This window comes from Lytechinus pictus, chromosome 17 (genome assembly GCF_037042905.1).
Source record: "Lytechinus pictus isolate F3 Inbred chromosome 17, Lp3.0, whole genome shotgun sequence".
NCBI lineage: Eukaryota > Metazoa > Echinodermata > Echinoidea > Temnopleuroida > Toxopneustidae > Lytechinus > Lytechinus pictus.
The window spans coordinates 13,700,639-13,727,125 of record NC_087261.1 but is presented as its reverse complement, the minus strand read 5'-3'; the positions used below and the strand labels follow the sequence as shown (position 1 = coordinate 13,727,125).

Here is a 26,487-nt window from a genome sequence, read left to right as displayed (position 1 = left end):
TTCTTCTTTTTTTCTTTAAGCTTGTCAAATTTCTCGGAACAAATTTCATTTTTTTTTGTGTGAACACCTTCTTTTTTTTTTGCTTTTCAAATTTACATCAGATTCAAATTTCCCCCAGTAAAAAAAATCGTTCCAGGGCCCTGTGAAATCAGTTTCACTTCTTCTAATTCCTATTTAAGCAGTGCTGCGGTGACAAGTTTCTGTGAATACTAACTTGTCACTTACATTTTTTTTAATAGGCGTTGTGCAATAATTGAATCAATAATGCTGATTTGTGATTATTCCATTACGGGTAGTCATGCATGAACCCTACTATACTCTAAATTTCAAGGATTTAAAATAATTCCATATCGGCTGCTACTAGTTACCAGTCGAGTAATAGATTTAGATTGAAACCTTGTGGATTTGAACAAAACGCTTTAAAAATTGTTTTTAATCTGAAAAGATTTAAAAGTTAAATCGTTAGGATTTAATATAAATCCAATGTTCGGTATATTCACTGTTCAGAGTCGATTTGGATTTATTTAAACACGTGAGTGTACAGACCGATCAAACTTATACGTTATTTTCACCGACATAGCGTCGGTCGTTTTTCGATTCGGTTCGTCGTTATCGGTTATGACTGCATCATGAAATGGAAAAAATACTGTTTGTTGGTATGATGGGTCAAGAGAATAGACAATTATGTCGGTTCCATAACGTCAACTGATGTGTAAATGTGATATATTTTAGGTCATAGATATTTAGATTTCATTCACTTTCGTTTCACTTTTTCCAAAATATAGTAAACATAACATGACAGAGTCCAATATTTTACAAATAGCACACAAAGAATCACACTGCAAAATCAACCTTAAATGTGCTTTGAGATGTTATATTTAGGCCTACACAATAACAGAAATATGCGTGTTTGTTTCTCACACTGTCATACAATATCGGGCAAAAACAATTATTGTACATGTTTAATTTTTCGTTCACGTTACATGTCAGTTGAAAATGAATTTATCCTACGTCTATCACTGCAACTAAAATGAATACCAATTACGTAGATATAATGGCCCGTATTCTGAAGTCAGGTTTAAGTTAAACTCAGGTTTAAATTTGTGGTTTAAGTATGGACAGCCAAAAGTATCAATTTTTTTTATTAAGTTGTACGTTTCTTATGTTTTCTGTGCTCTTTCCTGATTCATCGATGGTGAAGACAATAATCTATATATACTTCCTAAACAATTATGAATGATTTGAGAGCCAAATGAGCTGAAATATTATATCCCTACTGTTAGTGATTTATGTACCAATTGTCCATAACAGCTGTCCATACTTAAACCACAACTTTAAACCTGTGTTTAAGTTAAACCCGACTTCAGAATGCGGGCCAATGAGTGTGCAAGAAGCCAAGACAAGACAAGAGTTAGCGAAAAATACTTCAAGTGACGCTCGCAGAAGAAAAAAAGATTAAGTAAATTCATCATGTTCACCTTGGCACTATGGGCACAATGATACATCATCACTTCAAGCATTTGGGATTAATTCAACAAGAGTTTTAGAATTTTGAAGAAGAAAAAACAACCTGAACCAAGCATACCAAGTTATTAAGTTCCCATGGTAACAATATATACATTGTAAAGTTGCTAAGTTACGAGCCTAACTGTGCATGAATTAAGGTTCATATGAACGACATACATTTAAATAAGTATACGCATAAACAGATCCAACAAGAATATATTACGAAGAAAAAAACACTTGGTGCAAATTTGGTCTATACGATGATCGATCGGAGTCCATATAAATTCATCGTATTATCAACAACGTACGACCTCGTGATAGACCCTGGTCATGTTTATTTTATTATCATTTATTGTGCGATTCCGCGGGCGCCCTATACTTGTCCAAGTCCAAACCTCTTTAATTTTGTCAAGTGTACGTGCGCTTGACAACTAAAAAAAATAAAAATAAAATAAAATAAAAAATCGAAATTATAAGACAGCACCCCCCCCCCCCCCGATTTAGTACGACGTTTCTTACGATCATTGATAACATGGGTAGGCCTCGTGCGAGGGTCTTGTATGGTATTAACACATTTTTTGTTCGCAAACGGTCTACTTCTTTTTTAAGACTGACTGCCAGATACGTCCGAATAAGACTTGACAATCCCGACGGAAAACCTTGTTCAATCGCCAGTAAACAAACACATTGATGAACGAGTTGACTTCACACAGGCGAAACATGATGGCATAAATGGTATGATGTGCGTTAGATCTGCTCATGAATGCTTGCCTCGTTTCAATGGGTATATATCTACCGATGACTAACGGTATCATGGTAATGAGCTGGATACTGGTAATGACACCGAGTGTTGCCGTCAATTTTTTTTCTGACTGTCGGCTGTCTTTTTTGTCATTCTGATCACCACGGTCTATTGCCATCTGTGATGATGGAGCGTTGGGGACCACCGATGCTGAAACTGTTGGAATGGTAGGACCAGTCATGTCAAGGTGTTTGCCAGAGAAGGTTTCAAGATTGCTTTGTGATCCTTGGCTTGTAGAGGACTCGTTTGTAGTTGCAAGTAGATATGTTTCTTTTGGCGGGACGTTCAAAGATGTATCGATGCACCCGGATAGAGTATTTCTGGAATCGGTGTAAGCAGTTGGTTGATCTGTTTGGTGGTTGGGCTTGCCAAGCCCAATATCGACATCTGATTTCTGACCAGGTATCCGTTCACATGATGCGGTCTCTACAGAGTTGTTGATATGGGTTTGGTTAAGGTGCGAAGAATACTTAGAGGCACTTGGAAGTGCCGATTTGCTAGATGGGTTGCCAACAAGTCTTGCGTGAACCTTTGACAGGCGACGAAGGGCAAAAATGGTCCGGTAATAGAATAAGGATGACGTGCAGATAATGCTAATGGTGAACCCTTGTCCAAAGTAATTATCAAACTTTTTGAACCATTCGAGGTCTGACCTGTACATGCAGTCTTCGATGAGGTCAACGTAGTGTATCGCCGGAATACATGGTGTCATCATCGTAAACGTAAACAGATAAGCTATGGCGACAATGATGATGGCTTGACGGACCTTCGGCCGACGGTGAATGGGAAAACACACCGCTAAGTAACGGTCAATGCTAATAATTACTGTCATCATCCACTGATGACCTATAAACAAACCTTCAATAAACCATTCGATTTTGCAAAAGATGTCACTGGCGACCCATACCTTGAATTTAAGCAGGCATATCATCGAGGAGAGTAAATCGGTGATAGACAGGCCCATGATGAAGACATCTGTTCCGTTCTTTTTCCTCTTTGCGGCGTACACCGCCAAAATGACCATATTGCTTGGTAGTCCGATGGCGAATATGATTGCGTAGAAAACATAAAAGACGCTCCGAATGATGGCCATGTTCGATTCAAGTGCTTCTCAAGAACGATCAGGATGTGCCGTTGTTCACTGGTTCCGTTGATAGTTGAGTGGTTGGGGCCAAGGCTGATCAATGTTGCTCAAAGAATCGCTCGAAGGTGGGCTGAATGTAAGGCACACGAACTGTTTTATATAACGACACCAGTTGGATAATCTTGGAATGGATTTCAAATTTCCCATCCAACCTGAGAAGAGATAATTTTTTTTATAATTGGTGAGGCACAGAAGATATCGCTGGAACTTCATCATCCTGTACCTTTGTTTTCAAGTCGGCTGAAGAGCATCAGTGACGTAATTGTTTGTCATCTCAACGTTTACCATCCTTCCTTTCAATCGCATTCATTATCACATTAATTCTGTAGCGTATATGTAAACTGCTGAAAGTACAACACGCATGGTCCATTAAGTATAAATAAAGAATCAAATTAAGCAGAAGCTTTAATATAACTTCATTACCAGTATTTTTCAAAGTTTTAAAAGATATTTTGCTTGCAATCAGTATTTTTTTTATTAAAGTAGTCTGAAAATTGTCCCCCTTCTAAGGAGACTTGCTACGTATGCCACTAGTCAGATTATTCGGTTTGTCTACATTCATTTTATTTTGCTAGAATATTTGTCCACCCCTTTTCATGACATTCTTTAAATACATTAAGAACAGGCTTACTTATTAATTATGTTTGAACTATGTAGGATTTTATTTTTTCTGGAACATTTTTAAACCACCACCCATTTCCCTTATCATTTCATGAAAATTCTAAATTCACCTTTGATATTTTTTTCAGCTTCCATTTTTTTTTTGAAAAAGGCAACACAAATTCCTCCATTGTAATTATGTGAGTCATGAATAGAGCATGAATAAAACAATACATAAAATAAATGATAAACAAATGTTGTTTTACTAATTAAAGCAGAGATGACGAAGCTCATGGTAACCTTAGAAAAACCAAAGAAACCAGGGCTATCTACGTCATATTAAAAAAAGGACAAAACTAAAGAAGAAAGAAGATTATTGGACTATGTAATTTATAATGACCCCATTTCTTACAGTCACACCAACGAAACCTACTCCAGGGGCCCGTTTCATCATCATTTTTGTCTGACAAGTTGTCAGACCTGACAACTTTTCTTGATGTTGATTGGCTAAGAAGCATTGTTACTATGGTAACTGTCGGATAAAATGGGACTCGTCGGATAAAACGTCCGACAACTCCTTACATGAAACGCTCCCCTGGCGTTCCAGGTCAACCGATGATACGCCAATCGGAATAATCTTTGGTCGGTTCCGATGCACTGGTCCAAAGATCAGTGGTCCAGAGCCGGTTCATTGGTGTGACTAGAATAAAACAATGGCGTCATCCTTGGGTCATCTTAACCCTTCTTCCTATCAATACAAACTCCCTCAGAACAAGGAGTTACCATTGCTGGTAACTCCTTGCTCACACTACCGCATTTTATGATATCAACCAGGAGTTGCCCCTTACTTCCACATAATAAAAACATAAACCTTCATTATGGCCGAAGAAATATAGCAAATTACCCAAGACTCATCGAAGTTCTTTCGAGAAAGAGAGTGTCAGGTACCTATCACTACATGTTTTATTTTTAGATTTTCTAATACATATTCCTTTTCTTTTTGTCTTAATGAATGTAAAAGCCATTATGCACTATCCATTAATGAATTATATTTCAGTTAATATAATTAAAAGAACGCTTTTATCTCTATAATTTGGGGCTGCATTAAGAATAATAAAACTCCATAAACACATAAAGATATATTTTACAAAATCTCCTGAAAGAGTTCAACGGTGTAAATTATTTCGAAACGACATCGGATATTGTACAAATTACATAACGCGCATTTTTTTATCTCAAGTTTTCTTTGTTTACCATTGTTCTCTCTGAGTTAATGCGCAGTCCATTAAGTATTTTTGAATCATTGCATTCTTATATTCATTCATTGTTTTTAATGGTGAATTAATCATGAATACGGTATTTCAAATAGCGTTCGCTTATTATAATCCTCTTTATCCAAAAAAGAAAAACGAATACCCATTAACATTTACAAAATAGAAAATATTTTATATCAAGGCCGGGTTGGCCTAATACGATACTTGCAGTTAATGCATTAGAACATGAATTATTTCTTTTATGATGTATTCGATCGTGTATAACAGTTATTTGAATATTGCGACTTCAGTAAGAGATTGTTATAGCTTTTAATAAAGAACGTTTGACAATGACAAATTTAAGTCTATCAGTGGTTAATGTAATATTGATAACATGACTCGTAAATTGCTCTATGAGAAGTTTCAGAAATTAATCATCAAAGCGTTTCCGGAGTACGGCTTGTAAACAGATTAATCTTTTAAATGAAAAAAATATAACTTTAATTCATTTCGTCAGAGAGTCGGTAATATAATTGCAATTGAGATGTAAAATACCAAAACGTTAACAAATTTGATAATTTACATGATTCGATTGAATTAAGGAGGCCGGAGGGTGGATAAGACGTTGACTGTGTGGGACATGCACCAAGAAAAATCAGGAGAACTGTGTGGGGGGATGATGGCTCGACAATAGAAATCATGGTGAATGTCGTCAAAGAACCACATTAATATTCTTTGGAGGAAAGAAAAATCAGTAAATATACTCGATATACCTCAAACACATCACCATTCATTAAAAAATATTGGGCATACAAATTCTCAAAATCACAAAACGAAACGGCAATGAGCAATGTACTGTGGTTCGCCTGCTCATGATTGTGTTTTACGCTTTCAATCAGTGCATCTTGCACTTACAGATAGTTCGCCTGATCTTGGCAAGAAATTCTTGACAATCCTTCCGAAAACGTCTATTTAGTTTCCAGTAAACGAAAACGTTGATAACCGAGTTGACCTCATAAAGACGAATGAAGATGGCGTAGATGGTATGATGGATATTCGACCTGTTCATGAAAACTCTGCGAGTCTCGATCGGCATGTAACGGCCAACAAACATTGGTATCAGGCTGACGGCATAGATGACGGTTACGCAGCCCAACATCAATGTCAATCTCCGTTCTGTTAGCTGGTTGGCGTTAACGGTGCTCGGTTTCGTGTTCGGTTTGTTGGCTGAAAGCAAGGTTGGACCCGTTCCTGATGGCCCATCAAGTGCGTCAGGAACACTTCCCGATTGTTGACCAGTCTGGGGTTGTTTTGGTTCGGTACCGCCATCGGCAATGTCGGTGGATTTGGGTAACCCTCGGTCTGAGATTGTGGAAGCCCCATCTTCTTCTGCTTCATATTCCCTCGGATGTAGTATTCTTTCCTGGACAACGAATGAGCCACCTCGATCCCGGATGACACCACCCTCTTTAGTTGGGCTATTCTGTGATAAGGCCTTGTCATGATGTACTTCAGAGATAGCATTGGCAACTCTGGGTAGATTAGCAGAACTGGTCCCTAATTCACGATGGGGAGCTTTAGAACTGGATAGATTTGGGAGGAGACTGCTACGCACTTTGGACTGGCGACGCAGAGCGAGGATGATACGAAAATACAACAATAAGGAAACAGAGACCGTGACCACGATGAACCCCTGCCCAATGTATTTGTCGTATTGATTAAACCAATTGATATCCGACCTGTACATGCAATCTTTGATGAAGTCATCGTAATGCGTCGGGATAAGACTCGGAGCGGCAAAGAAGAAAAACATAGCCAGATACGCAAACGCAACGGTGATGACCGCGCGGCGAACTGTAGGTCGGCGGTGAACCGGGAAACACACCGCCAAGTACCTGTCAATGTTAATTACGAGAGTCAACGCCATCTGGCTACTTGCAAACCATACATTGGTGGCAAATTGAAGCTTGCAATATGCGTTATTTGCTATCCATGCTCTGAATTTCAAAATAGATATTGCGGAGCATAGGAAATCGGTTACAGCTAAACCCATGATGAAAATATCCGTGCCATTTTTCTTCTTCTTCTTAGAGTACCCAGCTAGAATGACAAGGTTGCTCGTTACCCCAATACAGAATATGAGAGCGTAGAAAGTAGTAAAAGCACCGACAATGATAGCCATGGTGGAATGAATTTGTGAGTCTTGGGGCTAGATTTTGATATGATATAGGCTACCCGAGCGATTCAACAAAGTTATTTTGGATCCATAATTGAAACCGCACTTCATAAGTCCAAATATTTCATTATATCACTATTCAAACCATTGAAGTCGTTTGGCTAATGAGATTTTTCCAACGGTTTTTACTACCTTAATGTGCAACTCGCATCAGTCTTACCAACATCAACCTGAAGTCATTTCACAACCACAAATATCATACCAAACAAACCCTTTATATCTTTTTTCAAGAAATATAATTATTTAATATATTTTGAGCATGAAATCGCTCCTAGATACACGCACTGCTAATTAAGAACGCGTGTCGGTCGTAATACAATTGAGATAGAGACTTCAGAAGAGATGCGAAAGAGAAAGAGGAAGTGTGACAGGGTGAGAAATGGAAAGAAAGAAAGAAAGACAGAAAGAAAGAGGTGGGGAAGGGAGAGAGAGAGAGAGAGGAGGAGGAAGAGGGAGAAGAGAGTGGGAAAGAGATGAGGAGGAAGAGAAAGAAGGAGAAGGGGCAATGTATAGATATAAGCTGATGGAGAGATTAAGAAAAACAAGTAAAAGAAGGTGAATATTATAAATAGTCCTATAATCATGATAGGAGTGAGAGAGAGAGGGACAGAGAAAGGAGGGAGCTTGATTTTATTTGGCCGCAAAAGTGTGAGGGAGAAGTTACAATGTTCTGGTGGAAAATTGCGTCTCCAACTTTCTTTGCTGCTGTTGTTTTTCCAATCACGATTTTGAATATACCTTTTTACTTTCAATTAAAAATTTGTTTAGATGCATGTCCGAATTGGAAAAAAAGTTTAAAAATAATGGGGGGATCCCTCTTGCCCCAATCGTAATACGGTTTGTTTTTATTGATATTGGGCACGCCTCCACCCTTTAAACCATTTTTTAACGTTTGCTTCATTTTGCTTTTTTTTTCTAAACAAAGAACATTTGAAAATTAATTAAAACTTTGTTACTAGTAAAATTGTGTTGTCATATGAAACACCTAATGTTTGTATAGCGATTGAAGCAGGTAAGTTAACAATCAATATTGGTCACGGATATTTCTTTTTGTCTGTTTTTAGTGGGACGTGACTGAGCAGGTGTTCGATGTGTATTTCTGCTAATTCTGCATGTATATACAACATCACTTTTGACACAACCAATTAAATATTTCAAAAGTTCAGACTTTATTGTGTGGGTCGGAAATTGGGGGTATTGACCAATATTAATTGTAACAATAAATCTGTATTTCTCTCTCTCTCTCTCTTTCTCTCTCTCTCTCAAATTTCTAATGATTGTAGCTTTAAAGAGAAATGAGAAAAATAAGACAAAGCTGGACGAAACAAAGGCAAAAATATGGAAAATAAGAGGGGTTAATGTTTTGTGTTAACCGCAGAAAAAAAACAGGAGCAAAAATGAAACAAATAATTATGTAAACAAATTAATTGTTATAATTCTGACATCTTTACATGACTTAATGTGATGCTGTCTTATTCCGGCAGTGAATAATGACGTTTTTATCGTTTCTCTATCCATTATGATACCCACATTTCTATTTTCTCTCTCACACCGACATATTTGTTTTTATATTCCTTTATGAATCATAATGAGAGATTATTGCATCCTCCACTTGAGCCCCGCCATGATGAGCATACAGTAACCATGGTAACGATTGCGATATAGTAACGGTTACATATCGCTTTGCCATAAATTTTAGCCAATTACATCATAGCCAGCTCTTAAAAAGGGAAGCGCAGCATGACAAAAGTTTTATTGTGAAAATAGTATAGGAAAGAAATATTAGTATATTTTGGTGAAGGTTTGAGGAAAAGCCATCAAAGATTGAATTAGTTATTGATTTGTTAAGTCATATGCGAACAGCTCCCCACCCCATATATCGTAGCGTAAAAAAAATCGATGACATGTCATTTTTCTTGGTTTTGATTGTACCGTAAGTGTATCAACAGACAAATTATTTCACAACCGCTCCTGCAAGATTATTTTTCAGTTCATCATGAACCCTAAAAAAAAAGAAAACTGCTACTTTCACAATAAACCCTTTGTAATGGTGGACTTCCCTTTTTAGAGCGGTTCATAATTTAATAGGTTACACATGTTTTGTAGTAATCTTTATTATTCATTCAAATAAAATTCATACATACATAACAAAGAAAATATCAACAAAAAAATGATAATTGCAGCCGTGAATACACAAATCAAATTACGCTGTAATAAACACAGCAGACAAATTGTATCGGAACAAAGACATAAACCGAAATCATGCAAAAATAACATTTTAACTAATATATGCAGCTAAAGCAATAAAAAAAATACATAATGTAACAGCTACGCAAACTGAAAGTCAATGAATTCTCCCGCCCCATGAGCCCCCCCCCCCCCCTATCAGACCCCGAAGCTGAACAAAGCGATACGTAACCGTTACTCTATCGTAATCGTAACCATTCTACACATGACTGTAAAAAATGTGTCCAACCAATTTGGGGCATTATTTTACCCAAATTTGTTGGAAGCATATTGTCCAGTAAGGTTAAAACATAAGTAGCAATTTCTTTAGAATGGGCAAAATTTTCATCACACTGGATAAATGAAAATTCCCAAAAATATAAAAGCCCAATGTTGGTTGGACACATATAGTTATCCTTAAGGAGTGCTTTTACCCAATATTTTTTTTAGAGTGTAATAACTTTCTTAATCTTTAGTGGAATTACCTCAAACATTCACCAATATCTTAAATTGTATTTTCTGCTATTTCACAATAATCTATTTGTCAAGGTGGACCTGCCCTTTTATAAATTCACCACATGTGAAAAATAAAATATTTCCTTTTCATAATTTTCGAATTACTTCCAAAGGGGTGATTTAGATATTACCGTTTGGATCAATAGCAAAACAGGTGTAGCATGCAAGCCGAATCGTTATTAACTTCTACGGGTATAAATACAGTGGATTCTGCCAAAGGAAATAACTGGAGCTGGAAGATTTTTTCTTTCGTGTTGATTATCAAGCGAGGTATGTATTGTGTTTTCATGTGTAGGGAGTTGCCTATCGGTTTGATTCTCTATTTCGTGGTCCGGTAACTACTGGATTCTAAAATTCACGGTTCTGTTCAAGAAGGAACAATAAGTAGGCAGTAGGTTAATGACTGAATAGCGTTAAAGTTTATAATGTTTTTTTTTAATCAGTAAGATATTTTCATATGTCTTGCGGATTCCATGGCATTTTCTCTGCCGAAATGCTTCGGCGTCGAACGACTAACCCCTATACCGGCTTAAACCCAACATAAAACCCTATTGTGACCGTGGCCCTAACTCTACACATTAACAAAACCATATAAAGGCCTGGTCACACCGCCCGAGCGTTGTTGGAGCGGTCGTGTAGCGGTCGTGGAGCGGTACGGAGAGAGGGTCGAATTTCGACAACGCTCGTCACAAAATTGGGGAAAAATCGAAAACATGGGCGTTGCCTTAGCGGTGCACCGCTAAAGCCCGCGTAGCTTTAGCGTTGGTTTAACGGTGGCGAGCGTTGGTTTAGCGGTGACTCGAGCGTTGATAGAGCGGAGACCACTCCTTATTTTGCACTGGGGGTCTGCATAACAGATAACAATTTTAGTTACATCACCCTGACAAAAAGTTTATTGTAAAATTAACAGAAATAATAAAAAAAAAATTGGTAAAGGTTTGAGGAAAATCCATCTGAAACAAAAAAAAACTTATAGACATTTATTCATTTATTTTTATGACGTCATATGTGACCAGCTTTCTCTCATATTGTATATGGTGACAAATCAATAAAATGTAATTTTCTTAAATAAAATGAAAATGGTTTATATTGTTCCTTCAGTATATCAATGGACAAATCATTTCACACCCGCTCCTGACAGAAAAAAAATATCAGTTATCACAAACAATGGAAAATATTAATTTATGTATTTTATATTATAAACCATATGTGGCAGCTGTTCGTAAGACGTCACAAATCAAAATCTTATAATTTTAATAACTTCATACAATACCCTAATACAAAGCATGCACTCTCTCCAATCCCTGGGAAGCATTCCAGCAGCAGTTCCAAAACTAAATTATATACAGGTTTCATTCTATTCCTTTAGCCATATATTCGTCATTTCAGCTCCTGTCTTTGCTTGGCTTTATTACTTGTTTTTACTTCTTCGAAGCAAACCACTTTTACACACCCTCCGACGACTGAGCGAGATCATCATGAAGGGGGCGCTGTTTATAATTGTATCATGTGTTCTGATGGGCAATGTGCTGGTCGACGCAACCTATTATTATAACAACTATCCATCAACGTCATCGGAGTCGGAATCATGTGAGTGTTATATTATTGTCACTCTATATTTCAAGGTATGACTATGATAGTGCTACAATTCAGAATTGCCCCCCCCCCCTCCTTCCCTCATCAGCGGCGTTTTTATGGTGTTTTTAGCCGTTTTCCCCTATTTTCGGCTCAAAAGTGTTACAAAGCTGACTTCAGCGTTATTTTCTCTATATTCAAAGTTGTGACAATGATAGCACCGCAATTCCAATTTTATCACAGTTTAGCGGTGTTATGAGGGGTGTTTTTTCAGTTTTTTCATATATTTTGCCAAAAATTGATACGCGATTTGCTGGCCATCATAAGATAGATCCTATGTTTTTGAGATCCAAGCCCACTTATTGCGGCAACACTCTCATTTTTTTTTCGCAATGTCAAGTACACTTTTATTAGTGCAAAGTACACATAAAATTGAAAACTAGGACTGGATATCCCCCACTCTTAAAAAGAATACTTCGAATAGAAATATGTAAAAAGAAAAAAAATATAATATTAAGAATTTCCTCTTGAAAATAATCATTTAAGTCTCGGATTTGAAAACATGCCTTATTTTCCGATTCGTACGACTTGAGTTTTAATCATAATTTTAGAATTTGACATTTTTTTTCATCTAAAATTTTGAATGCCTTTTGCAAAGTGCAAACAAGTAGTATTATTTGAATGCCTAATTGAAATATCTTTATTTAAACTTTACAACTTCAAATTTCGGAAGTATAATATCAAAAATTATGCATTAATCTTATGCATAAAATTAAGCCTACAATCTGCCAATTTTAAGAGAACGTTCCCTACCAAATTATTGTTGGTTTGGGATTGAGAGTGACCTGTAGTCTGTATGATCGTTATTAACTTATCGTGCAGTGTCGTTAATCGTTTGAGACAAAGTAAAATGTTAGAGGGTCCGAAAAACGGGGCCCAAGCATGGCGCCATTGTATTTAAGTACTTAGGGGGGGGGGCAAGACCGCCTGAAGATGACGTCAGTTTCTTCTTTACTAAAACTTAGAAAATATAAATTTCCAAGACCCAATCCGCTCTTTTGTAAAGGATTTTTTTTTTGGGTGTGTGACTTGTTTTCGGTGTTATTCATCCTTTGCCATTTTACACTAACACCAATATAAGTATTTAAAAGCAAATCATAGGGAACTATACCCTGTCCCCTGTAAACGTCACACCTGTATAGGGATGTAATTTTAACTTAAATGAATACTAATTTCATATTTTTTTTTCTATCACATGTAAACAGCGGAGTTTGATTGTGCTAATCTCAACACCTCAATTGTCAATACTTATTCACTGTCTACAATCATGAGTTACCTGGAATGTTATGGTCTAAGTAAGTATTATCACTGATCGTGATCATTTTTTTCCCAGTAAGATATCAAAGAAATTTGCAGATTGCGAATAAAAGTTAATTACAAGAGAGTCACAAGTTTGCATGAAAAAGAAATGAAAGAGTTCTTATTTATATTCTAAAGCTTTTAAAGGAATACTCCGGGCTGAGGATATTTATATCTCAATAAATAGACTGATAGAATTCACTAAGCAAAATTCCAAGAATTTCATCAAAATTTGATGAAAAATAACAAAATTATTGAATTTTAGAGATTTGCATTATTCCGGTGAAACGGTTCAGGGCATGTCCTCATGGATATTCATTAGGTGGGCTGATGATGTCACGTCCCCACTTTTCTTTTTCTTATGTTATTATGAAATCATGATTGTTTCAAATTTTCATTGGTTTGTACAATGACGTTTCTCTATTATAATGAAATAAGTTGCAGCAAGAAATAACCAATGCACTTAATCAGTTGTCAATCCAATTGTTTTAGTTCTTGGTAGAAAAATTTGATTTAACCTAATTTCATATAATAAAATACAAAAGAACAAGAGGGGAAGTGACATCATCAGCCCACCTAATGAATATTCATGAAGACATGCCTAGAACAGTTTAATCGGAATAATGCGAATCTCTAAAATTCAATTTCTTCGTAATTTGTTATCCGATTCTAATCAATACTTCAGCATTTTGCTCTGTGAATCTTCTCTATTTATTGAGATATAAATACCCTCAGCCCGGAGACTAGATATTCTGAACCTTAATTCTTGTTAAATCTGTTAATTCGTTATTTTGACGTAGATCCTCTAATACATTCCCTTCTTATTGCAGAGCATATTGGGAATGGGGCAATCGCTGGGGCGGGGCGAGGGGGGGGGGGGGCTTCACTTCCCACTTTTCTTAGTAAGCGTACAATAACGTAAATTAAGATTTTTTTCTAGACATTAATGCTTAGACATGTTAGAGGATAAAACCCTGATACTTGCAGCTAATCAGTGACATCTTTTTTGTAAAACTTCTTTGATGAAATTATGCAAAACTAACACATAATTTCTGCTAAGATTCAAAATAATTATCATCCCATTGGTTCAATATCTTATATCTTTTTATCGGCATATGCTTATTACGCACACTATTTTCAATGCAATCATATTCAAATAACAACCATAATAACCTGACTGATAACCTGACTAATAATCTGAGCTGCATGGCTCCCCTGCACTTGTCACTGCGAAAACACCGTCCTCTTCCCATTATGCTAACATATTAATAATCTCTCCAGGGATTTAGTAAATGATGATTTATCAAGTCACAGATATCTTGTATTTTTCTTCACGATTTTTTTCTTCCTGTGCGTGTTTTTTGTCCATATTAACAATACAAATGCAACATGAGTCAAAATTCAGTGTATATAAGCCAGAGGCAGTGGAACGTCAGGCTCGGACAAAGAAAGTGGAGGGGTAACTTTTGTCTGCCAAACAATAGGTGACAATTGGTGCCCCTCCACTTTCATTGTATGAGCCTGACGTTCCGCCGCCTCTGATATAAGCCCTTATGTTATCCTATGCAATTTAACCCAATTCTATAGGGGGAGGGGCGGTGTCAAGAAGAGTTTTGCCAGTATTTTTCCGCTGATTGATTGTTCTCAGCCAATCAGAAACAAGATATTTCAGTAAAATCACTGGCAAACATTTTCATGAAACACGCTTATATCCGTTCGCCTTGTGCATCCCCTCAACTCTGGAACAATCTACAAAATCAAAATCTTAAATCCATGTTGAACATGTTGAAAACCTAGTAATTATAATCGTCACTATTGTCTTACACAGTCCATGTAACTCCTCTACTGTAAATTACACATGCATAAATTGATGTTTGCCTGAAGTTCTTTTTTATTTTCATCTATCACTTTGAGCGCCTTATAGACACGTTTTTTTTTATAAGCGCTATATATAAATATTTTCATGTCAATTATTATTATTATCATCATCATGATTATCATCATTATTATTATTATCATCATCATCATCATTATTATTATTATTATATTATTATAATTATTATTATTGTCATTATTGTTGTTGTTGTTGTTCTTGTACAATTCCATTTCTTATTGCTCTTCTGCAGAAATCGAGGACTACACAAATTGCGGTATTACTTACGATGACGCTTCGTCTTTTGCTAAAGCAAAGGCATCTGAATTGACTCCTTGCCGTAAGTTCCGCTTCTGTTTATTCAAAATTTAAGCAACGGGAGCTATATTTCAAGAGCAAGTTCACCTCAGAAGTAGCCTATGCATTGTGGCTGCGACGCAGCCACAATGCGTAGTCTTTGCAAGATCAGACGTATCGGTTGCGTTCAGCATAACAGCATAGACAATAACTGCAGGCTCCGCCTAGATTATAGGCTACCTCAAAAGAAGAAAATCACAGGAGTGTGACGCTGAAATTGTCATCAAAAGCTAATGTTAAATAAGAAATTTATGACATTTTGAAGTTTCACTTATTTTCACATTATAGGTGATATGCAAATGAAAAAGTCGAAAATATCACACATCCGCTATCTTTTTTCATTTTGACATATGAAATAAACAAAATGTCAATATTTCAGATAGAAAATAAAGAAGCATGTTCATGGAATAACAATATATGGCACCATTGACAAACCCACATATCCAATGAAGATTTAAATCTTGTTTCATATTCAATTGAGGATAAAATTATGATATTTCATATAAACTATATGAAATAAAATAAAAAAGAAATGGTGAGTGGATGACATCATCAGTTACCTTACCTCACTTGCAACCAGAAAGTGATATGCAAATATAAACTGCTTTGAAAAGTATAAGTGAAAATTTTAAACGCCACACCTTTCACACCCGATTTGATGAAATTTTCAGTATAATGTTTGTTAGTTTTTTTTTCATCCAGATCTATATTTTTGTTGGGGGCGGGCTTGCCCCCTGAACAAATGATATTGAATAAAACAGGCAGGCCTTTCGTGTCGTCCACAGTCATTACCACTCTTATTTCAAGGTATAAAATATAAATAATTATATGCAGTTCGGGGATTTTCGTAAGGCATTGAACTTATGAATGATAATAATAATAATGTTTTATTTACTCATGCAGGGTAGCCACTTCAGTTAGGAAACTGCTCTACCAGCGGGCCCCGCATAACATGTTATTATTACCCTTCTCCAGTCTAAATGCCGAGCGCCTATATGGCAAGAAGGCAAAATGTCCCCATTTTTATAAGTCTTTGGTATGACTCGGTCGAGGATCGAACCCACGACCTCCCGATCACCATGTTCACGAGGCGCACGCTCTACCACTGAGCCACCATGACCGGTGTATAAATTTAAATAATTATATGCAGTTCGGGGATTTTCGTAAGGCATTGAACTTATGATAGCAAGTAATTGAAAACGGTATTCGAAAGTTGTGTTTTCTATCAACCATGCTGTGGGAAATGTTTTGGGGATATTATCTTGGGTATTTTAATTTAATTTTTTTTTTTTTTTGGGGGGGGGGTGGTACTTTATTCCCATTACTACGGTAATCAATTCTAGTATTGACACATTGCAAAAAATCTCTGGAGACAGAAATGCACTGAAATTCGCAAAAAAAAATATGAGTGTAATAACACTCAGATGCATCTTTGTGTTAATTTGGAAACATTGTACTGTGAGCTTTAAAAATGTTTTAGCAGGCTATTTCCATTTCGTAATTTTCATTATTCATAGCGTTTCTTTATTTTCTTTTCGATTTTTTTTTACAACAGAAATTGTAGAGATCATTGGTAAGTACCATTTGTATTTAAACAAAACTTACTTACATCGCTATTTTCGGCCCCTACCCCCCCCCCCCCCACCGATTTCTGGTGACAAAAGAGAGAAATACATGTGGATAGAGAGGGGTGAAGAAGAAGAAGAAGGGGGAGGAGGAGGAGACGAAGAAGAAGAAGAAAAAGAAAAAAAGAAGAAAAGAAAGAAAAAGAAGAACAAGAAAAAGAGGAGGAAGAAGAAGACGGAGGAGGATGGAGGCTCTTCAAGTGCCATTGATTTTCATGTCCTTTTTTCTTTCCTCAGTCTTGTTCTTTCTCCCCCCCCCCTCCTTCACTACTTGAACAAAAATCACAGGTTGCCACTGTATTGTAATACTATTACGTGACCAGATTGTGAAGCAAGAATGAATATACAATAGAGAACTATTGTTGTAGTAGGGAAATGAATGAAATGAATTATTTGTCGGATTTTGCAGATCTTCTAAAAGAGATCAAACGACGATACTGTGACGAGGCTACAACCGCACCAACACCGGCAACTACAACCGCACCACCGCCTGATACTACAACCGCACCACCACCTGATACTACAACCGCACCACCGCCTGATACTACAACCGCACCACCACCTGATACTACAACCGCACCACCACCTGATACTACAACCGCACCACCACCTGATACTACAACCGCACCACCACCTGATACTACAACCGCACCACCGCCTGATACTACAACCGCACCACCACCTGATACTACAACCGCACCACCACCTGATACTACAACCGCACCACCGCCTGATACTACAACCGCACCACCGCCTGATACAACAACCGCACCACCGCCTGATACTACAACCGCACCACCGCCTGATACTACAACCGCACCACCACCTGATACTACAACCGCACCACCGCCTGATACTACAACCGCACCACCGCCTGATACTACAACCGCACCACCGCCTGATACTACAACCGCACCACCGCCTGATACTACAACCGCACCACCACCTGATACTACAACCGCACCACCGCCTGATACTACAACCGCACCGCCACCTGATACTACAACCGCACCACCACCTGATACTACAACCGCACCACCACCTGATACTACAACCGCACCACCGCCTGATACTACAACCGCACCACCGCCTGATACTACAACAGCACCACCACCTGATACTACAACCACACCACCGCCTGATACTACAACCGCACCACCACCTGATACTACAACCGCACCACCGCCTGATTCTACAACTGCACCACCGCCTGATACTACAACCGCACCACCGCCTGATACTACAACCGCACCACCGCCTGATACTACAACCGCACCACCGCCTGATACTACAACCGCACCACCGCCTGATACTACAACCGCACCACCACCTGATTCTACAACCGCACCACCGCCTGATACTACAACCGCACCACCGCCTGATTCTACAACCGCACCACCACCTGATTCTACAACTGCACCACCGCCTGATTCGACAACCGCACCCCCACCTGATTCTACAACCGCCCCACCACCTGGAGTTACAGGAGGCCAGGATGGTAATTCCGTTCGTTGATATGCTAATGTGTGGAATGGTTAAATGTGGTCATGCCCATTTTACTGTTTACCCTAAGGACACCGTCTTTTGATAACGTGACTTGTATTCTAAATCTTTTAAAATATTAGATTTATTACATATACATTGGTAATTACTAAAATGAGAAATAAAAGGTGTGATGGTCCTATAGAGCGATGTTAGTTGGGGGGGGGGGGGGATCAGGGGGTTATGAATTCTCCCCATGGAGATTATTATGATAACGTTACTACTAAAAAGTAATGTTAGTAGCAGATGCAGCAATATACCCTACTCACAATAATAATGATAATTACAAAAAATGACATTGGTAATAATTATGATAATTTGATATAATTATGTGCAACCATATCAATAACGATCGTATAATGTTGACGATGATGATGATAATGCCAAGATAAATAAAATGATCATAATAATAATTATGATAATAATAATTAAAAAAAAATAATGATAAAAGTAGTAACGAAAACATTACAGTTATTCAGTTGATGAGAATACATGGAAAAAACATATTGTATTGGAGGGCCCAGGTTTTAATACAGGGGGATGTCTCAATATATAGCTTACGGTACTTGAAGAACACGACTATTATATTTGACAAAAAAGAATCGGGACTAAATGTGTATTGTAAACGTAATGCAATAACTTCACATCATGTGTTTTATTTTCCGTGATTCTTATAAAAGAAAACAATCAAATTTTTTGCTATTTTCAAGTTAATGTGATTCTATAAAGTTAGTAAAGCTCGGTTTTCTTCGTGGCGAAGACTTTGCTTATTCATAAAGCACCTTTGCTATTTTATTTCCTGGAGCACTGATAGAAAAATAAAGGAGTACATTGCAATGACAATCCGTATTTTTCATTATTTTTTTTTATCTGAGTGTGGATATTTCACTAGTACAACAAAATTCATAACAATTTGACACCATGATGAGCTAGGGAGTGTGTGTCAGAGCGCGGTTTTGTTATGTGAATATGCGAATGAGAGAGAAGGTGCGGAGAGCCAGTGAGCTGTAAGGGGTCGTATAGGAATGGGAGGGGGAGAGAGAGAGAGGGGGGGGGGGGTGATAGAAGGCAGGGAAGGGGGAGATGGAGGGAGAATGTATTAAATCGCTATCATCTCCAGTTCTTTCACAAATGAATATAAAAGTTGTTCACAGGAGAATGAAACGCTTGGAACATGTGAGCAAATCGTGTGAAAACAGAAAATTCAAAGAATAACATCAACCACAAAAGTTTGAAAACTATTGGACAAATGATAAGAAAGTTCTGGGGTCCGTTGCAGAAAGAGTTGCGTTTAAACGCAAGTCCCAAATGCGCGCTGTTGATAGGTTGAAAATCAAGTTGCGCATGATTTTTGAAGTTGCGTTTTAATGTTGAGCTGGCTCATGTCGTGTGGATCCTCCCATTGGCAATGCGACGGAGATGCGTGAAGTCCCCGTTGTACACTGATGAAATACCCCAAACCATCTATTTTGGCTCATTCCAATGAAAGTACAAGCCCTTTGTCCATGACATATTTCGAGAAAGATGCATGACGTGCCCCCCCCCCCCTGGGCCATGAAAAGAACATCTGGGCACCGTCTTACAAAGAGTTACGATTGATCCAATCAATCGTAACTCTATGGAAATCCATCAGTGTCATAATTTTTTCTCCAGGACATTTGCACAATGTCCTTTGTAAAAAAAAGAGAAGCACAGTGAATTTTCAAGAAAAAAAATGATTGCATGAAATATGCATAATAGCTAGAAAATATTATGAACCAACATGCATAATAGATGTTGACGTTGCCGGCCATCCATAGTTGCGATTGGTCGGATCAATCGTAACTCTTTGTAAGACGGAGCCCTGGTCCATAATAGATTACGTTTGATAAAAGTGAAAAGTAAAATATATACAAGAGAATGGGGGAAGTGTACTCGTGTGACGTCGCACTGCTGGGTTGCATTGCCAATAGGAGGATTTTCGAAACAGTAGTGATCTCAACATTTGAATGCTCATTGTTCGTCCAATCGTTCTCAAACCTCCATTAATGTTATTTAGCTGTTTTCACACAAGTGTAATTCCATGGTTCAGTCTAATCTAAGTGTCCCTTTTTATCACACACTGTAAAAACTGTGGTGTTAAAACTGACACCAGTTGGTGTTAATAGAGGACCACACCGGTCCCTGAGGTGTTAAAATTACACCCTAGAGATTGAACATAACACCAAAGAGTGTAAATGTAACAGCCAAAGGTGTTGTAATAACACCTATGGGTGTAAAACTAACACCACTAATTTAACACCGGTGTAAAACAACTGGTGTGGTCCTCTATGTACACCGGTTAACACCACAGTTTTTGCTGTGCACCAACAAATTTACACTTTCTGACAGTCACGATAAATGCACTAAAAATACACACTGCTATGGATCATAATATTATTCTATAATTTAACAAATTTTATTTATATGGTATAACGTGATTAGACTAGCAGTGGCCCATCAAATTGAAAATAACAAGTTTCAATTGGATCCTCACTTGAACTTAATACGTACGTCAGTAGTGGTACTCCCCAGGGCTCTATATTTGGCCATGTATTATTCTTCAAATTCATGTCACTGACTTTCAACGTATTAGTTGCAATACATCAGTGATTCACTTTGTAGATATTAGTTTTCGTAGCAGGCAACAACATATAATCAGTTTGGAAGACAAAAATGCGGGATGAAGTGAATACATGTGAAGAACCAATTGGAGGTGTAGAAGTTAAACATTAAACTAATGCAAGACAGTTTTCTCAAGAAAAGGGCAAGACATTGACTGTGATCTGCATTTTATGGTAAAACCAAGGTATCTCCACTTGTAAAAGACACAGATCGGAGCTAAAATTGCAATAAACAAATGGGAAATGCTACATAGTACAACAGTGCAAGTTTTATGCATATTCACTGCTTGACAGCTGAGTATTTTGCTTAAGAAAAACTAAAATTAACGGGTTTCGCGGGGGATTCGGACAAAAGGTTTTCCATTTCCTTTCTCTGGCCTCAAGACCGTGACGTCATGTTGTGTTGTGTTAGAAGCGTCGTGATTCCATAGGTTTGTACACTGAAAGGGATGGGGTTATTTTTCTGCTTTCCAGATTAGGAATTCGATTTTCTTTTTTTTTGGCAGACAAAATGACAATGACAATTATTCAGTGCTCAAATTGATGGAAGCCTACAACTCTTCACTAGTTTTTTTTTGTGATTTTTTTTCTCAGCTCTTAATGGGCCTAAATTTCTATGTCAGGACATTTTTTACACATAATCTGAATGCAGATATAATTCGAAAGCTGTGCCAAAGAAGCAGGAAATGCAATATGGTGAAAACTAGTCAAAAAGCCGTAGATTTCATCAATATCTTACAGAAATAGATATTTATAAAATATATCTATGTGATAGAAGTGAAGAAAATAAAATGCATAATATTCAAAGGGGGGAATCACTCACTTTTTCTGTGTAAAATTAACTCTATGGAATTACACTGCATCTAACACAACATGACGCCACGTTCTCGAGGCCGGTGAAAGCATTTACAAGAATTTCTATTTTCGAAGCCCGATAATTGGAACTATTCTTAAAAGGATGCTCCGGGTTGAAGATTTTTATATCTGAATAAATAGAGTAAAATTCACAGAGCAAAATTCTGAAAAATTTCATCAAAATCTGATCACAAATAACAAAGTTATTGAAATGTAACGTTTAGCAATATTAAATTTTGTGAAAACGGTTGTTTGCACGTCGTCATGAATATTCATTAGATGGACTGATGATGTCATATCCCCACTTTCTTTTTTATTATGTTATTACATGAAATCATAATTGTTTCATTTTTTGTTACATGTGAAATTATGTGTCTTCATTATGATGAAATAAGTTGCAGCAATAAATAACTAATGCACTTAATCAGTTGTCAAATCAACTGTTTTAGTTCTTGGTAGAAATTTTTTTAATTAACCCAATTACATATAATAAAATACAAAAGAACAAGTGGGGGTATGACATCGTCAGCCCACTTAATGAATATTTATGAAGACATGCCTAGAACTGTTTCACCGGAATACTGCAAATCTTTAAAATTCAAAAACTTCATTATTTGTTATCCGATTTTAATCAATACTTCAGCATTTTGCTCTGTGAATTTTATTCGATTTATCGAGATATAAATATCTTCAACCTGGAGCATCCCTTTAAGCAAAATAATAAGCTGTTAAGCAGTGAAAATGCATAAAGCTTGCATTTCTGTATTAAGTAGTTTATTAGCTTTCGAATGGTATATGAGTTGTCAATTTCATTTTTGGGTCCGGTCTGTGTCTTGAGGATCGTTGTTATATCACTCAATGATATTCTTGCACCTGACATATTGGAGTGATAGATCCAAATTTACAATTTAATTTTACATAAAAAATTAAAACAAAACAAAAAAAGGAGACGTTCTTATCATAAAGCAAAATAATCATGCCAATTAGAAGCATACATGTAAAAGAAAACACGAAATTATCCCATCAGACAACCTACACCAAGTTTACTCTGCAGTCATTATGTATTCCTTTTATAATCAATTTACTTTCCTCAGCTTTGAATGTGTTTTTCTATAAATTATGTAATTTGCTGGTTCACTGTCTCGAGAGACATTACCAACTTTTCGCTATTGCAACGAACGGGAACAGATTCTACAACACAGTAGAAAATGCCCATCAGATCACAACCGTCCGTCAGATGGTAAAACGGTCCAACTCGAAAATTTGACTTATTGAGGTAAATTCACTCTCCTTGTAATGTGAGGGCGCTCTTTCCAATGGTGCTATCGAGAAAATCCCATCATGTCTTAATTAAGAGACAATTTCCGCTATCTTGGTACTTTTTCATATTTTTCCTTTAGATTTTATGCTAAAATGGTCTATCTTTGAGTATGTTGTGCATTGGGGTAAGATGGTAAAATGGTCCATCTAGAAGATAAACCATTTTACCATCTTATGATGTGTAGTATGAGTGTATACATGTGCTGTGGTTAAACAGTTTATCTACACAAAAATCTCATTTATTTCATAATTAAAACCCCAAATAGCTAGAAATTCTTAAGTTATTAGTCTTTATTGTGCTTCTTCTTTTCCCATTGCTAAAAATACATTATTTCCGTCTCATAAAAAAGCTTGAACCTCTAAAATTTAAAGTCATTTATCTCAGAACAGCGATTTTCGAGATAGACCGTTTTACCATTTGTCGAAAATTGGCGGACCGGGAGAGCAGATCGTCCTAAGATTCAGAGCTGACGAAAAACGAAGGCATGTCGTTTGTCCAGAGTCCTGGGCTCCGTCTTACAAAGAGTTACGATTGATCCAATCAATCGTAATTCTATGGAAATCCATCAGTGTCATGATTTTTTTCTACAGGAAATTTGCAAAATGTCCTTTGTAAACAAAAAAGAACGCACCAAATTGTCAAAAAATCAATGAACTTATGGATATACAATCATATCTAGAAAAAAAATTGAGCAAACATGCATTTCATATGCGATTAATCGGATCAATCGGAAGTCTTTGTAAGACGGGCCCCTGGACAACTCTGCTGTTTTGATTCACGGAATTTCGACAAAGACTGCTTTGTCATAAAGGGCTTTTGACAATTATGCATGTCCTTCGTTCTAGAAAGCGTCTGCGTAACGGTTGCAAAATCTCCCTCGTAAAGAGTTTTTGCTCCATGACGAACGACGGATTCAAGGAAAGAAAAAATGTAGTGTCAAATACCCTACATGACAATGGACAGCCACAAAAAAAATCTTAGTTGAATATTAGTGAATAAAAACAGCAGTTCCGTCCTCAGACCCTGAACAGACATGCATTTTAAATTTTTCATCAGTTTCGAAACTTTGGACGAATATTTCACAAAGACCTCCTAGCTGTCCATTTTCTTTTGACAGACACTTTCAATACATTTACTGAGTTCTTGACTTGGTTCTGCGTGGAGGTGGGAAAATTCCATCCATCGACAGTTTCTGTTGCATGTATTGCACACAAATGCTTCATTGGAAGTCGACGTCACTGTATGTCCTCTTTTGTTTTTCCGTGACAGAGGTATTTAGGGAAAATTGTTATATACTGCACAAAAGTCTTTTATCAAATGAACTAGTGAGGTACCCATATAGCAATTTGTCGAATGATTGCCCACTGTTTCTGAGAATCTTTAACATGGATTCGGAGACACGCCACCCGAGGTGTGAAGATTTTTTCCATCTCTAACTCAACACGACCGTGGGAGAATTGACCAACTTCTACAAAGGTACTGCATTTAGGAAGTACAGCTGCGTTGCCACTATGGATGAGTTCTGGACTTACTTCAACAGCAGCATCCTGTAGTATATCAGCCGGGTGCTGACTGGATCCAGTTGCTATGACCAGGCGAGTTATTTGGGTTGGCTTATCAAATACAAGAACAACATCATCGTCTTTTTGGGGTTTCTTCCCCCAGAAGAACTCAGTTGTATTCTTGTAGCTCAGTTGCGGAAGGTACTTCTCGAATGCTTCTATATTGCTGTACACAGTTCCTGAAGGATTGTCCGCACTTACGAATTCGACCTGGTCATCGTCAACAAAGGATTTATCAACCAGCTTCTTAGAGTCCTTCTCTTTTAGGCTCGACTGAAAACCTTTGTGCTGAAATATTGAAGGATTCCTCACGAGGTTCTTGTGTTGAGCGTTTAAATCCTTGAAGTATCTGAAGATCCAATCAACAGGTTGATCCTCGTAGAATATCATTGCAAGTGTGGCAAGCTTATCCAAGTCATAAGCGTGGAAGAGCTTTCCAATAAATCCTATGGCAGAGAATTCCAGAGAGGCCCATTGGATATTGCTTTTCTCTTTAATAAAAGCACGAATAGCTGCAAGATATCCATTGACCGTATACACGTCGTCTTCTATTTGGAGGTAGTATTCTGAAAGACTACTGCCATAAAAGAACATGAAAGCAAAATCAACACACTGTTTAGATCTCCAGTAAACTCTTGTCTTGGAATCTTTGTAGTTTGACTTTAAATTCTCCAAGGGAGGGTAGAATGACAACGGGACCTGGATAACTTGGATGAATCCATTTTCTAAATATGACGAGTATTTTTCTTGTATCATTTTCTTCAAGTTAGATCGTTTCTTTTCCTCAAAGTCGGCTAGGAGGATGACAATGACGACATCAGATCGTTCCTTTGGAGATGATTTGCTGATCAGTGAATCAAGTGTCTGAGAGAGATAGTGTTCCGTTTCTCTTTGGACTGTAGGAATGCCAATGGTCAGGAAACCTATACAAAACAAAAACAAACATAAAACAAAAATATAACTCATTATCATTATCATTATTATTATTATTATTTTCATCATAAGTATCTGATATATAGAATTTAGTAAGAATATTAATGTTTATTAGCTGGTTTTGGAACTGCTAAGGGCAACTTCTTGATGAAGTACTTAAAAAATTCCTCTGAGATGACATCGACTATTATTGGTCAAATTTGGTCCAGCAAGGTAACTGAAATTCCCAGATATTTCTTTCTTCGGAACCTATAGTAAGAGGTTTTCCTATAAATTGTTGAGATAGTCTGATAATATACTACCTTCATGGGAGTGGTCCGTTTTGGGCACACGAGAGTAATTCATCTGCGCGCAAAGCATGTCGGACAGGCGTAAGTAAAGATCCCATGACTTTATTGATTAAAATAATTCATTAAAAATAGATCAAATGTTTGTATATCAAAAGAAAAACGATAGAGATAATGTTATGTTCATACTCTTTCATAATTAAGGCGTTTGGGGAGGCTCGACTGCATTTTTGTATTTCATTTTAATTATTATTACCCACAATGCAGTTCTGG

At 37.1% G+C, this 26,487-nt stretch overlaps 4 protein-coding genes across 4 annotated transcripts in view; 1 reads left to right on the top strand and 3 right to left on the bottom strand.

Moving 5' to 3' along the window:
* Window positions 1-2,099: 2,099 nt before the first annotated feature.
* Window positions 2,100-3,401, bottom strand: LOC129280277 (cephalotocin receptor 1-like). Its single transcript, XM_054916318.2, has one exon. It carries the CDS (start codon window positions 3,399-3,401, stop codon window positions 2,100-2,102), a length of 1,302 nt encoding a protein of 433 aa, XP_054772293.1.
* Window positions 3,402-6,200: 2,799 nt separating this feature from the next.
* LOC129280276 (5-hydroxytryptamine receptor 1A-like) lies at window positions 6,201-7,487 on the bottom strand. Its single transcript, XM_054916317.2, has one exon. It carries the CDS (start codon window positions 7,485-7,487, stop codon window positions 6,201-6,203), a length of 1,287 nt encoding a protein of 428 aa, XP_054772292.2.
* A 3,026-nt stretch (window positions 7,488-10,513) lies between these two features.
* Window positions 10,514-19,457, top strand: LOC129280964 (mucin-2-like). Its single transcript, XM_064111996.1, has 6 exons — window positions 10,514-10,553; window positions 11,719-11,873; window positions 13,124-13,213; window positions 15,344-15,430; window positions 17,003-17,020; window positions 17,482-19,457. Exons 2-6 carry the CDS (start codon window positions 11,762-11,764, stop codon window positions 18,585-18,587), a joined length of 1,413 nt encoding a protein of 470 aa, XP_063968066.1. The 5' UTR covers window positions 10,514-10,553; window positions 11,719-11,761; the 3' UTR covers window positions 18,588-19,457.
* The window catches only part of LOC129280969 (alpha-1,3-mannosyl-glycoprotein 4-beta-N-acetylglucosaminyltransferase C-like), a 24,433-nt gene continuing 17,177 nt past the window's right edge, over window positions 19,232-26,487 (bottom strand). The window contains exon 4 of the mRNA XM_054916962.2: window positions 19,232-25,917. Within this exon, the coding sequence (XP_054772937.2) occupies window positions 24,755-25,917 (1,163 nt within the window). The 3' untranslated portion in view covers window positions 19,232-24,754. The remainder of the gene's footprint in view (window positions 25,918-26,487) is intronic.

What these genes read in the sequence shown, in the direction of transcription:
- LOC129280277 (XM_054916318.2), bottom strand. Translation starts at nt 3,401, where the DNA reads ATGGCCATCATTCGGAGCGTCTTTTATGTTTTCTACGCAATCATATTC.
- LOC129280276 (XM_054916317.2), bottom strand. Translation starts at nt 7,487, where the DNA reads ATGGCTATCATTGTCGGTGCTTTTACTACTTTCTACGCTCTCATATTC.
- LOC129280964 (XM_064111996.1), top strand. Translation starts at nt 11,762, where the DNA reads ATGAAGGGGGCGCTGTTTATAATTGTATCATGTGTTCTGATGGGCAAT. An exon ending in GTCATCGGAGTCGGAATCAT is followed by an intron (nt 11,874 to 13,123) that starts GTGAGTGTTATA and finishes ACATGTAAACAG; the next exon opens with CGGAGTTTGATTGTGCTAAT. An exon ending in CCTGGAATGTTATGGTCTAA is followed by an intron (nt 13,214 to 15,343) that starts GTAAGTATTATC and finishes GCTCTTCTGCAG; the next exon opens with AAATCGAGGACTACACAAAT.